Source organism: Amblyomma maculatum, chromosome 2, assembly GCF_055883805.1.
Source record: "Amblyomma maculatum isolate TAMU_Amacu chromosome 2, ASM5588380v1, whole genome shotgun sequence".
NCBI classification, from domain to species: Eukaryota; Metazoa; Arthropoda; class Arachnida; order Ixodida; family Ixodidae; genus Amblyomma; species Amblyomma maculatum.
In genome coordinates this window covers 105,905,907-105,918,180 of record NC_139345.1, presented here as the reverse complement: position 1 = coordinate 105,918,180, position 12,274 = coordinate 105,905,907, and the positions used below count along the sequence as shown (strand labels likewise).

The window sequence follows — 12,274 nt, the reverse complement described above, 5'->3', positions numbered from 1 at the left end:
CTGCCTCGGGTTCGTGCTTGGCCCGTGCCAAGATATGTTTGTATTGGGCGAGCCGATCTCCCCGGCCACGAGCACTTGCAACTGTTGCGAAAACACGAATAGAGTCATCATGTGCTGGGCCTCTCGAATGCACAGCTGTAAGTGTTTTCCTGCGTCCTTTCGGCGCGCGCGTCTGAGTTCTCTCCCGCTGTCTTTCGTTCTCTGTTCTTCGCGCTCTGGCCGTGAACGTGCTTCGGCTAGAACCGACCATAAGGGCCGCTTGGGAGCTTTTGAGTTTTCGACTTTCGGGCCTCTGCTTCGGTAACGCCGGCAGAGATGTTTAGGTATCCGTTTCAAGGTGAGCGCCGGGCCGTCGCTTCTCACGCGTCTTTGTTGTGGCTTGCTTTTGGCCTCGAACGCGACTTAGCTCCTAGTCAAAACACCCGAGGTCCTTGAGTTTCTTCTTATTTCTCGGCCAAGACAGCGGCGGCGCGTTGGAAGCGCACTCGAAGCGAGAAGAGCTTGCGGAATGCCTGTTCACATAATCAATTCCTTGCTGTGATTTTGAGCTAGCGCAGCTTTGGGAAGGAAAGAAGGCGCGTATACCCAGAACCCGCTCTTCGTGCCTATAGAAACTATCAGCCATTCCAGCCAGTGCCACTAGTTATTGAGCAGTTAAATAAACTTCAGCGCTGCCAGATTCATAATGCAGGAGTACCGCTTAGCTTTGATCAATGGATAACTTGTTCTCGCTCTTCTAAACATAAATTAACAATTCTCTGTGGGCGCTGTGCCTCTACATAAAACTCAAATATGTCATCTTTAGCGTATGAGGTCGTCATTTAATGGTCTTAAACTTAACATACGGAAGTTGCGTGCGTGTGTGCGTTGCGTGCGTACAGGCACATTTATAGCAGGCTGGCAGAAACTACTTCATTGTCGAGCCGGGTTGGGCCTCTTGTCGGTAACTCAAGAAATCATTCCGTGCACATCTGTGCTGCTGCATAGCAGAGACGTGCACGGTGCGAAGTATAAGTGTGGTGTGAAATGTGGTCCGGCCTGGTGTCCGGTGCGAGGTGTGATGGGTCTTTACCCGGCCATCGTGTCCGTGCCGTCATCATGTGCCAACCCTCCATCACCCCAGCCGCGGTGCGCCCAATGGATGTGCGTACCCTTTCTCATCGTTACAACTTTCGGCGTGCTTCCCGCCGAGGGCGCCGCGACTAATAAGCCAGAGACGCGCAGGCGAACGCCGTCCTTCCTTCTCCCCATCGCATCCGCGTGCTTCTGCGGCGATGCCGGGGCTCCCCGCGCCACGTCGTGCTCCCAATAAACGTCGTGGCAGGTGCCACCCGCTGTCACGCCAACGCCGCCATTGGAAGCCTGACAGCGCGCTGCGACGCGAGGAATGCGTCGCGTCCTGGGATAAGCCTTCTCTTGCATGGGGAAGTTTGGTTGCTCGATAGTCCCCGCGTGCATTTTCGCGCTCTGCTTTCGTCGCCGAACAGTCAAAGGTCAGGCTCGAAAGTGCGGTGGGGAGGAGGGCGGGAGCTTCACGTCGCTAGCTGTCGCCGCATCGGGACAACACAACAGTTCTAGTCCATTCTAACGCGGTACTTTGTCGCTTCTTTTCCCCTTCTTGTCCGTCCTTCCTTAATCTTCTTTCTCTCGTTTTCGTTCGCTCACTGCTCTACACACACGCTCACTCACTTAGATAACTGCTCTCTCTCTCTCTCTCTCTTGGTCTCCAGCCATGCCCCGCTCATCGCTATGTTTGAGTTTTTAAGCGGTATTAGGACGGGCTTTCTTACTGCATAACTTTAGCTGCGGTAGTTGTACGCTTGCCTATAGCTCATTTTCTTTTTGTCGGGTGCCGTTTTTCTGACCTTCATGCACACATTCAGTTCAACAAATCGTTGCGGCCTTTTACTTTCCAAGCCTCCGCTTCATACGCACATTTTCCATCTCTTGGAAGATATCGCGCTCTCAGGGAATGTTTGGAAAGGCGGAAGAAATGCGAATAAAGTTTAAGGGGGCATAATGGCCGGTTGCCTTTACTACAGAGGGGGAAGGGTTTAAAAGAGGGCTAAAAGATTGAGGGAGGGGGAAGGGTTTAAAAGAGGGCTAAAAGATTGAGGGAGAAAACAAAAAGGAAAATTCGGCTCGTCGTGTCAATGAGACGTGACCATGGGGCTCTTCTCCCCTGATCACCTCGACGAAAGTAGAGTGAAGAGCGACGAACTGGCGAGCTTGGGCGTTGAAGACGGAGCTCCGGTGACTGCTCATGTCGAGCAATTTTAGCGAAGTCGTTGCTCTGACTTTACATATTTCGAAGTCTCCCGAAGCGGTAGTTTCCGCTTTTTGTTCCTTCATCGCCCCGTTGATGGCACCTCATGAAGTGCGAAGAATTTGAGGCGACCTGTGATGGATGGTGGACAAGCTGAATTTTTCGAGAACAGCGTCGACGCACCGTAGTTTTATTACATTAATTCCGGCCGTTAACGCGAATTTGAAGCAGATCCAGTGCCATGCAACGGCCCCAGCAGCTGTCCCGAGGCGCACCGCGTGTACGAGCGCTAATGCCGCTCAGGGTGCAAGGGGAATGACCAACGTAACTGAATGTCGTTATACTGCTCAAAATAATCGAGGGGTACTTTACTGTCTTTTTTGTTTCGTTAGCGTTTACGGCAGCCGTGTTCAGGAGCATTTCCAGTTCGACTCTTTTTCTGCCGTTTTAATACAGGAGTACTACACTTATCACACGTCGAAATCGGTGATCGATGAGAAGAAAAGAGGAAGGGGCGGGATGTTAAATGACCGGAACGGCTGATCGGTCGACGTGGTCGACGGGCCCTGGCTTTCCCCATTGAATTCTGGTAATGGCGGAAAGCTAGGTCGAGAATATCGATATGAGGAAGTATGTCCTCGTGGGTGTAGGTGCGCGGGTACGTGCCCACCTGTCAGGCCGTATTTCTCTCTCTTTCTGTCTTTTTTTTTTTAAGGGCCGTCCGCCGGGGTAAACGACAGTGTAGTCGCGGCGGCGCAGTATGCAGTGTTCATGCTCCACACGCGAAAGGAGAGATAGGACCGACTAAAACATTCACGAACAGCGCTGTTTCAGTGACTATGGGATACAAATAAGACACTCAAAATCTGAGCGGAAGAGAATCAGTTAATGTCAATGTAAAAGCATAGTGTACAGAGTGAGTTGCTCAATAGCTGCATGAGGGTACTGGCGGAGGACTCCTGTGTAGGCAGCCTGGGTGGAGTCTCGTTTGTTTCAGTATTAGCCGGTAAACCCGTGCTCGTTTGCCAGTTATGCTAACCCTGTGTGTATGCCAGTTTAAAAATTTTAGGGGGTGCAAACGAATAAACGAAATAGTGGGAAGAAATCACTATGTGTTGTTGAATACTGCCTTCGTGAAGTCGGATCATTTCGCGGTCGACGTATGCTTTGGCGAGTTTTTAGGATCAGTGGCGTCAGCGACGAAGAATTTGGTGCAATGGATGAATTACAAAACGAAGAAAAAAAAACGCGGTTCTCTCATCGTGTATTCTACAGGCAAACGAGAGCCAGTGATTGTTATACTGCTCTGAAACAATCGAAGCTGTAGAAGGGTGGTGCCTTCCAAGATGGGTTATTCGTCGTTTACCGCTAAAAAGAAAAATATAATTGTCCCCGCACTAATTTAGATATAAATGTTAAATAGAAATTGCGTGTACATGTAGACAGAAAGAGAAAACGATGAAATCGCCGTTCTCTTTGAGTTCTAAACAGGACGGGCATGCACCCTCAAGCTTGTTTGTAAGGAATGGACGGAAGTCGTGTAATGACGCCGTGGTACAGCTCCTTTCGTTCGATTCCACTTGGTTCTCATCATCCGAATGTCTGACTAGCCGGTTCCAGTCACAGCTAGGGAGTGGCGCAATAGCGAAATGCGGACTTAAATAGAATAAAATTCGAATTAAATTCGAATTAAATCATCCCGTCACCCCGAAATCCACTCATGCTGATAACAGAGCGCCACATGACCATACACGCATGCAGTAATGGGGTCTGCCATTACAGAGATAGTCACGCAAAAACTATTTGCGCATGAAGTTTACCCGTTAGTCGCATGTTCTCGGTGATGTTTGTTGAGAAGCACGCCTCTTATTGACTTGGGCCGTCCTAGTTAACGTGAGTGTTCGCTTCTAGATATACAGGCTCGGCATCTGATAAGAAGAGCTTTGGCATGGTGTTACGAGCTTATCTATTCCACCTGGAAAGCGTCCTCTTTCGAATATTTTTCTTTGTTGCGAGCATGAGATGGATCGCGCTATGGCATTTAGCTTGAGAATCTTCATTGTGCGGTGGCAAAGTGCGTTTTGCCCTTTCCTGCATAAAGTGCGTCGTGGTTTGTTAGATGCTCAGCGCTTCGCCCGGTCTATGATGTGTCCCGGTGTGCGGCTGGGAACTGGTTACGGCGTTCGGCAGCTGTGCAAAGCGCGCTGGCGGAAGCGAAGTGCGAAAAACGTCAACTGTACACTGTCAGAAGTAACGTGAGAGAAGTCCAGGTGGTCGAAAATACTGAGAGCCTGCCACTGCTATATCATTTGTTTCCTCCTCTCTTCCTTTCTGCCTTCTTTCATTCCCTTGTTGACATCCTTTTCCTCACGACGCGGTCGAAATTTCTACCTTGAGCGCGACAGTTGCTGCATCTTTTTCTTTCGCCATGTAACAGTTGCGTCAGCATCCTTGCCGTTTGCAATTCGTGTTTTGGCCGCTGCCCACAGAAGAGATAGGAAATATGTATTCCATTATCCCCAAACAACAACGGAGCTTGCCATTAGGTACACCGCTATGCACAGTCCTAACATGGCCCATCTGTGCTGCTGCAGTTATATCGCGCATCGGCGGCTTTTGTTGGGGCGACCGCATCGCTCGATAGCGCGTTGTCTACCAGTCGCTGTGGCGCCAACTTGTACTACTCCATGCGCTCGTATGCACGGCCAGTGTTCGGCCCGCGGCGACTACACGTACGCAGGCGAGGAGGGTGCCGATCGCCGTCTCCGGTGGCACGGCGTACCGTGCCTTCCGGCGTCGCGATCGGCTCGCGTGTCCTGGCCATATTGTGCACGCGGCACTGTTTTGCCCTCCGTTCTTTCACCGCTAGCTTACCCGCTGCTGTCCGTCATGTATCGATCATTCTCGCGGGTCGACGAGCGGCGACGGTGCGGCTGCGATCAGGAAGCCGTGTAGCGCGGGGGGCTAAAGCTGTTTTCCATACTCCAGCTCTTGACAGGCTTATAATAAGAGATAATAGTCTTAGATCCACTAGTGTAGCTACCAGTCTGTCGCGCACGTTTCGCGTTAGCGCGCTGCCTGAATACCAAGACCAAGGTAGTTGTTGTCGCGGTGCGTTCATTGGCCACCGAGCTCAAGAGGGCATCGCCTGGACATTGATTGGCAAAGTTCCCCGCTTTTTCCACCATGAATGGCGTGATGAGGCTGTCGTGGGCTCGCCGTTCCTACTTCTTGGTAAGCAAGCGGTTTGTAGTGATGGGCATGGAACCGACAAGGGCGGAATATTCGAAGCGTTTGATTTTCGTCGTATCGGCTGTGTTGTTGCTGTGCATGACTCAGTTGTTGACGTTTTTTTATTTTTTTGCCGAAAATTTGTAGTTCGTGAAGAACGTAATAATCATTCCGTGCTTCTTTCGCTTACACGTTTGACTTGCGCTCTTACGTCGTTAATTGTGAAAGCGGGGATATCTCACACGTTATTTCTTCTGTGTCTTTTTTTCGCAGGTAAGCAAATATTTTACGTTTACCCTGGTGGATATGCGGGCCGTACCTGGCGTTGCCATCAACGCAGACTACCGAACTGATCGGTACCTTTCCGGTTTCATGTGAGTGTGGAAGTGTCATGCTCGTATGAGCACCTGTGCAGAGTGCGAAGGGTGAGATCTTCGTCGTAGTATTTTGAAGTCTCTGTCTGGTTTCAGTTATTGCACTCGACCTCCTTTGTTTAAAGGGGACATTGAACGCGACGTCTGTGCTTATTTCTTGTTTAAACCAGTATATTAGGGCCATCGTTACTGGGAGATTTAAAAGAGCGGCATCCCGCATGCATATAAAAATTTGCGTTAGCTGTACAACTAACGTGTATATTTGGAAGTTGTTACAAACTTGCGTTGTAGAATACCGTATCCCTAATGGCAGCGGGTCCAGTCAATTACATTACCGATTAATATAGCGCCCCAATTACACATTTCCCTTTAATGGAGCTCGGTTAATAATGGCAATCAAACTGTGATCGTGCCAGTTACCGCCATCACTTGCACAGTAGCACGTCTACTGTACCTTTCGGTCACAGAAAATAATATCGGACCCAGTTGTTAGCTATTCCTGACTCTTTTTATGCGTTTATGCGTCTTGTTGCCAGTCTCTCAGAAATATGCAACAAAATGTGTCGACATAAACTTGAGGGACTTCTTCTTTGGAGGTCTTATATATACTTTATACAGCGACAGGAAACAAAACTGCTGTGCCATCTATGATAAATCGTTGCTTCTACAGCGCGGTACTGATTCCTCATAGGCATGGATGACATATACTTACTTTCTGCTTGGTCCGCGCGTGATTTGTAAGAGACAGCATAACTGATATAATGTACGAATGCCCTCTGTTTAGCGCCCAAGCACAAAGGCTGTACTCAGTCTACGTCACGTCGATACTCTGCTCCCTGATGCAAGGAAAGATCCTCACTCTATGGCCGCAACATTCGACGTCCCTGAAGCTCACAAAGCACAGTTTTGGTAACTGATAAGTATCTCGATTTGGGACGGATTACCTTTTGACATCACGTATGCCCTTTCCTAATGTGCTTGCTCCTCATCCCTTAGCTCTTTTTTCCCCTTTAAAGCCTTTCAGATCACTCTCTGTGTGCAAGGAAGCCGGCCGGAATACCCTTCTGTTTAACCTCCTGTTTTCCTCTCTCTATTACTTTTTCATTAAGAGTCCTCTTGTAGGTTAGGCTGTAATTTACTGTTTAGTTTCCTATGACGCATTGACTGCTGTTGCGTACGAAACAATGCGGTCGGAGAAACTTGGCTCATGTCTTTAAATGGGAGATCCGCTCGTACGTGCTATCAACCCCTCGCCTTGTCTCGGCTGTATTTAAGACCATCATTTTGCGATTATTTTTTGTAATATACAATCGAGCCTTCTTATGACAACATGACGCTCACGTGGATTGCGTTCGTTGTATCCGAACTTCGTAGTGAGTGAACTTGCCCTGTTGCAGACAAAAGTAGCGTTGATTTCTTTCACGTGTGCGTTTCTCATGCTTGTCCCGTCGAAATAGACCACTTAGCCGCTTTTTACGCTCTTAAACTCTGTCACATGCTCTTTCCTACTAATGAGCCTTTCTAGGGATGCGATCAGCGTTTCTGGCGTTCAGAACCTCTGACAGATGGCGTAGAACCTTGTTTGGTTTAGTTTTGCTTATTTGGTTTATCGTCCTAAACCGACTGAGGCCAATGAGAGAGGCCGTAGTGGAGAGCTACGGAATAATTTCGGCCACCTGGGGTTCTTTAACGTGCACTGACATCGCGCAGCACACGAACGCCTAACTTTTGAAGCAGCAAAAGTAACATTACGGGCACGTGGCCGAGAAACCTGGACACAATAACTAGTGCACCTGGTTGTGCGGACGACGCAGTTACCACTTGACCGGGTGGAATGTCAAAGCATACCTTGTTACCGATAATAAAACATTTCAGGTTGATATGAGTAGTTAATTACTAGCCATCATATGCAAGAATTTCGCCTTCAAAGCTGCTCCCTGTTTCGCGCCTACCATATTTTGCGTCCTAATCTAGCTTTTCCGAGCTGGCATGCACGCACGAACCAGTACGCTTTACAATGGTCGGCTGCCAATTCTGAGCGTATTTTTTTTATTGGATTTTCCTTTTCTTTCTGTCTTTCTTCTTTTTTTTTCTTTCTTTGTTTGTTTATTAATTAATTTATTAATTTATTTATTCATTTGAATAGGGAAACATCTCGCAGACCTTTGATCTCCGCACTAGGTGGAAGAGCGTCTCTCGACTTCGGAGGCGAGTTCATGGGATTTCCTCGTTCGGTATAACCGGATGATGGGGACATGGCTCTTTGTTTTATCCGAGTCGTAGATAGTGGCTTAGCCGTAATACCTGTTCTGGCTGCAGTCTCGTCTCTCCTTCTTTTTCTTTTTTTTTTTTTGTGTGATTAGTGGGCCCGACTTTTATGTATATTAGCTTTAGCCCTTTTTCTTTTGACGCCTCGCTTATACGGCTTAATTCCTGTAACATCGGACGGCTTTTATTTGTACAGAAACGTGGGTCCAGAATTATTTTTTTAGTTGCGTATTTTTTTTATTTGCCTAATGAAAGTTTCTAGCTCTGCTAACTGAATCACGTGTGTCCAGATTTTAGGAATGTTTTTGAAACGGAAGCTTCACTACGCAGCCAGCTCGAGCCTTTAGTGTTAGTGTCGGTGGGTGCCTGAAAGAGCGCCAACTCGGGCCTCTCCTTTCATGTGGGAGGGTCATGACGTTAGAATTAGCCTGCCATATGACATTTGAATGTTACCAGGGTATGCCACGCAGGCACGTTCATACGGCTCAGTGAAAGGGGGGCTTTATATGTGGGCTGGTAGCCTGCGCTATCCCTTAAAGTCGGAGCTTAAATGTGAACCACAGTTTTGTAGCGAAAGGTACACTACACTACCCTTGAGCATTTCCCAGCGTATCGCAGCTACAATCGCAACGTATTCATTGGCCTAAATAAAGACGAAATCACAAATTAAACCACTGCTTAATCGTGTGTTTAGTCACAAATTCGGCTACTGGCGCAACCAGGCAAAATAAGGTTCTGCTTCTGCTTCCATCCAGGTTTAATCAGAGCTAAACAACAGCTAGCTTTTTTTGTGTGTCTGTAGGTGAGCGAGACGTGGCGGTGTCTTGTTTATTCTTCTTGGTGCTCTTAATTTAGTTCGAATCTCTAACTTATTGTTATACTTTCTGCTCCGGGATATTTTTCGTCCTTCCTGTTCGTCTCGCGTTCCTCCTTTTCGCTTCGTAAACTTCTCGCTGAAATATAGCCCCTCCCAACCGCCGCCAACCGCGACGGTGAAATTCACTCGCTCCGTCACGTACCTGTGCGTAACTGGCCGAGCTTCTCAAATATACATAATACGCATAACCGGCTCTGTCTGGCGAACCCGCCTTCTTTAATGCCCGTCGTTCGCGTCACTCCGCGCAGTAGCTTATCGCGTTCGCCTTGTACGTTTCGTCCCCCGCTCTCGTCCGTACATGGCACGTCCGAAATCCGCTGCCGCGAATCAGATAGGTTCGTAGTTTCGAGGGGAGCAAGTAAAAGTGTGCGCGCGTGCCCCGGTCGCCGGACGTGCGTGGCTCGTACTCGTGTGCTCTGACGGCATCGAAATTGGGAGCGGAAGGACGGGGGTGGCGAGCCACCGCACCACAGCCACCACCGGGGTTTTTATGCCTCTCCGGCTGCCGGGGGGCACGCAATCGTCGACGCTGCTGCTCGCAGTGGTGCGATCGAAACGACGGGCTCTCCTCACCTCCCTTCGGCTCATGTGCGTCTCTCTCTCTGTGATGTGTCCCCCTGACGCCTCTGCTTGCCGTGCCTGCCCGCACCGCTACCGACGTTGATCCCAATGTAACGACTTGGATCTTGCGTAATGGCAGCGGCCAGACTGTTTTATTTTGTTTTTATATATGTGAGTTTTCTTTTTCCTTGCTCGCTAACTCTGTTGGCGTTTGCAACGCTTTTGGACATGCAGAGACGGTTTTGAAAGGGGGGCGACGCGCATAGTCGTGACTGTACTTCGAAGTGGTCGCTGCTGCCGCTGCTTCGGGTTCACCCGTACTGCTGAGACTCCGGACAGAAGGGAATAGGCGATATCCGTTTTTTTTTTTCCTCTTACAAGTCAAAAAATAAAAGTAGAGAAAGTACTTGCTACTAAAAGGAGGACTGAAACGTCGTTTTGCCGATTAGCCTTCACAAACGCAGATGTTCGTGCAAGCGGGGATGCCACTGAATGTTCGTCCGCGCGACCGTTGGTTGCGTACGTCATAGTGGTTTGTAATTTTGCCACGATTCTTTTTTTTTTTTTTTTTGTGTCGTCCCTGTAGACGGCGTAAACCTGGCGGATGGCCTACCGAACGAGAGTAATTTTAACGTTCAGCGTGTCGGAAGTGCGAAGAGCGGACAGCGCTATTGCGCTATCATGTAACATGTAACACACATACCAGCCAATTTGGCACGCCAGCCGTCCTGGTGGCCTTAACGTCTCGTGCGCTGTAACTAGCGTTGTAGCCTTGCTTTGCTTCCTCGTTAGTCGGGTATTGATACCCTGATGACTTGGGCATCGTTTGTTTCTCATTCGAACGCTTGAGGTAAATGGTATTAGTGGGACCCTTGCTCACTTAACCGGTGCAGCTTATTTACATAAAGACGTCAGCCTGCCTTCATTTCAGGGTGTTACGTGACCATGTTTCTGAGTGAAACACTTATGAATGAGTATCGTTCTACAAACGACGGTACTTGTCATTAGCGCGGGGCACCATAGACTCAGGTAGGCGGATGAGGATTAGTAAGTTAGCGGGAATGAAGTGGTCGTAGCTTGCGCAGGGCAAGTCTAATTGGCAGTCACTCAGAGGCGTATTCGTCCTTTAACAGGTGTAGTCGGGCAGACGATGATTATGATGATGGTGGTGATCGTATGATAGAGCATGTGTATGGCCAATGGATGGATCTCTTCGTTTAGTTTTGTGTGCGTGTTTGTATGTGTGGAAGGAGTAGTTGCGGTATAGCGTTGTCGTGTCACTCATGAGCGCTCAAGACAAATTATAAATGAATGCATAGAAGACAGCGTTATTGTTTTTTCGCCAGAGCAGGTATGATGTGAGTTTTTAACCCCGCCTGATCTGCCATATAACGAGGCCATTGTATATGGGGCAACAACTATCTTCATTCCTTTCAATTTTCTCTCTTCGTCGTTATTCATAGTAGCCTGCCTTGACCCTCATTCATTCCCATAGCGGGATACTTTACAGACGCAGCGAATTCTTTTTTTTTTTTTTTTTTTTTATTTTGCAGTCGAGCACACACTGTCTCCAAAAAATCGGCTTCATCAGTACGAGTAACTCTGTTCACCTCATTTTGTCGCTCCTAAATTCGAAGAGTGCCGCATAGCCTTTCCTCTGTTGTAGCTCTGACCGCTATCTGGCCTCAACGCTGTACGCTGCTTCGTGACCGCCCTGCTGCCAAGAGTTTATCTCTTTCCGGCGCCTCGCAAAGTGCTGGAGAGACGAGCTCGGTGAGCGTGGAGAAGAAGTGAGGTCCAAACTTTTTTGCCTCGCTGACGCGACCCGCGCAACGCACCCGCACTCGTTCTCTCGCATCCGTTGGGAGATCGCCGTAAAGCGCGAGCCGCGATCAGGCCCCGTTGGCGAGACATTTATTAGAACTGATCGGGTACTTGCGAGTACGGTTTATCGCGCGGACGCAGGAGTCTCGCCGCCGACTACTGTTGCCCGATAACTTTTCCCGGCGGCAAAATTGCGCCAGTGTGTCTGTCGCCTCTCCGCACGCTGCGAGGACGGCCGGTGGCTCGCACGGCGCCGTGTAAGCTTGGTGGCATTCGTCCGAATCCTCTCCAATAAGCGAAGTTCCGGAAGCCGCGCGCGGCAACTTTCCAGCGCGCTCTTTTTATGCAGGACCTCGGCAGTCACGCAATGAGTGTGCGGACGGAATGCCGAGGTGGGTTGCGCGAGCAAGGAGCGGCGTATAGGCGTACAAGGCCTGTCAGCATGGCCCTCGCCGAGTCCCTCAACATGTAATTGCCATATTAGAAAATTAACATTTTTCACTCACACACACTCGCCGGGCTGTTCGAGGGTCGAGCATGGCACATAGGGCTGCAGCGTGTGAGGTAATGTCGACTTCCTTACGTTCAGCTGTTGTTGTTGTTCTCCTCTAATGTGATGGCACATACCCACACAGGGTATGTTCACACGTTCACACACGTTCAGCTATTTTCGTTTTCATACTGGACCTCTTCTACGTCCATTCCTTCTGTTTTCGTGCCTTTTCTCATTTGCTAATGTTCCCTCATTTTGCTGACAAAAACCCGGATTTCCAGCTCTAGCGCGTTTGGGATAGCGGCTTCATTGAACGGGGTTGACAATGTGGTGTCTGTGATTGAGCCTATCTTTTAGATTATTTTTTATTGCACGTTGAG

The 12,274-nt window shown here is 49.0% G+C and overlaps 1 protein-coding gene across 7 annotated transcripts in view; it reads left to right on the top strand.

Annotated features, from left to right (window-relative positions):
• Window positions 1-12,274, top strand: part of dlg1 (MAGUK family member discs large 1) — a 627,306-nt gene that overhangs the window by 275,614 nt on the left and 339,418 nt on the right. Inside the window, exon 1 of one of the 7 annotated variants that reach the window (XM_084594973.1) lies at window positions 5,169-5,500. The exons of the other annotated variants lie outside the window; for them this stretch is intronic. Within the exon in view, the coding sequence (XP_084451099.1) occupies window positions 5,453-5,500 (48 nt within the window). The 5' untranslated portion in view covers window positions 5,169-5,452. Of the gene's footprint in view, window positions 1-5,168; window positions 5,501-12,274 lie in introns of those variants that run through there. 7 annotated transcript variants of the gene reach the window in all.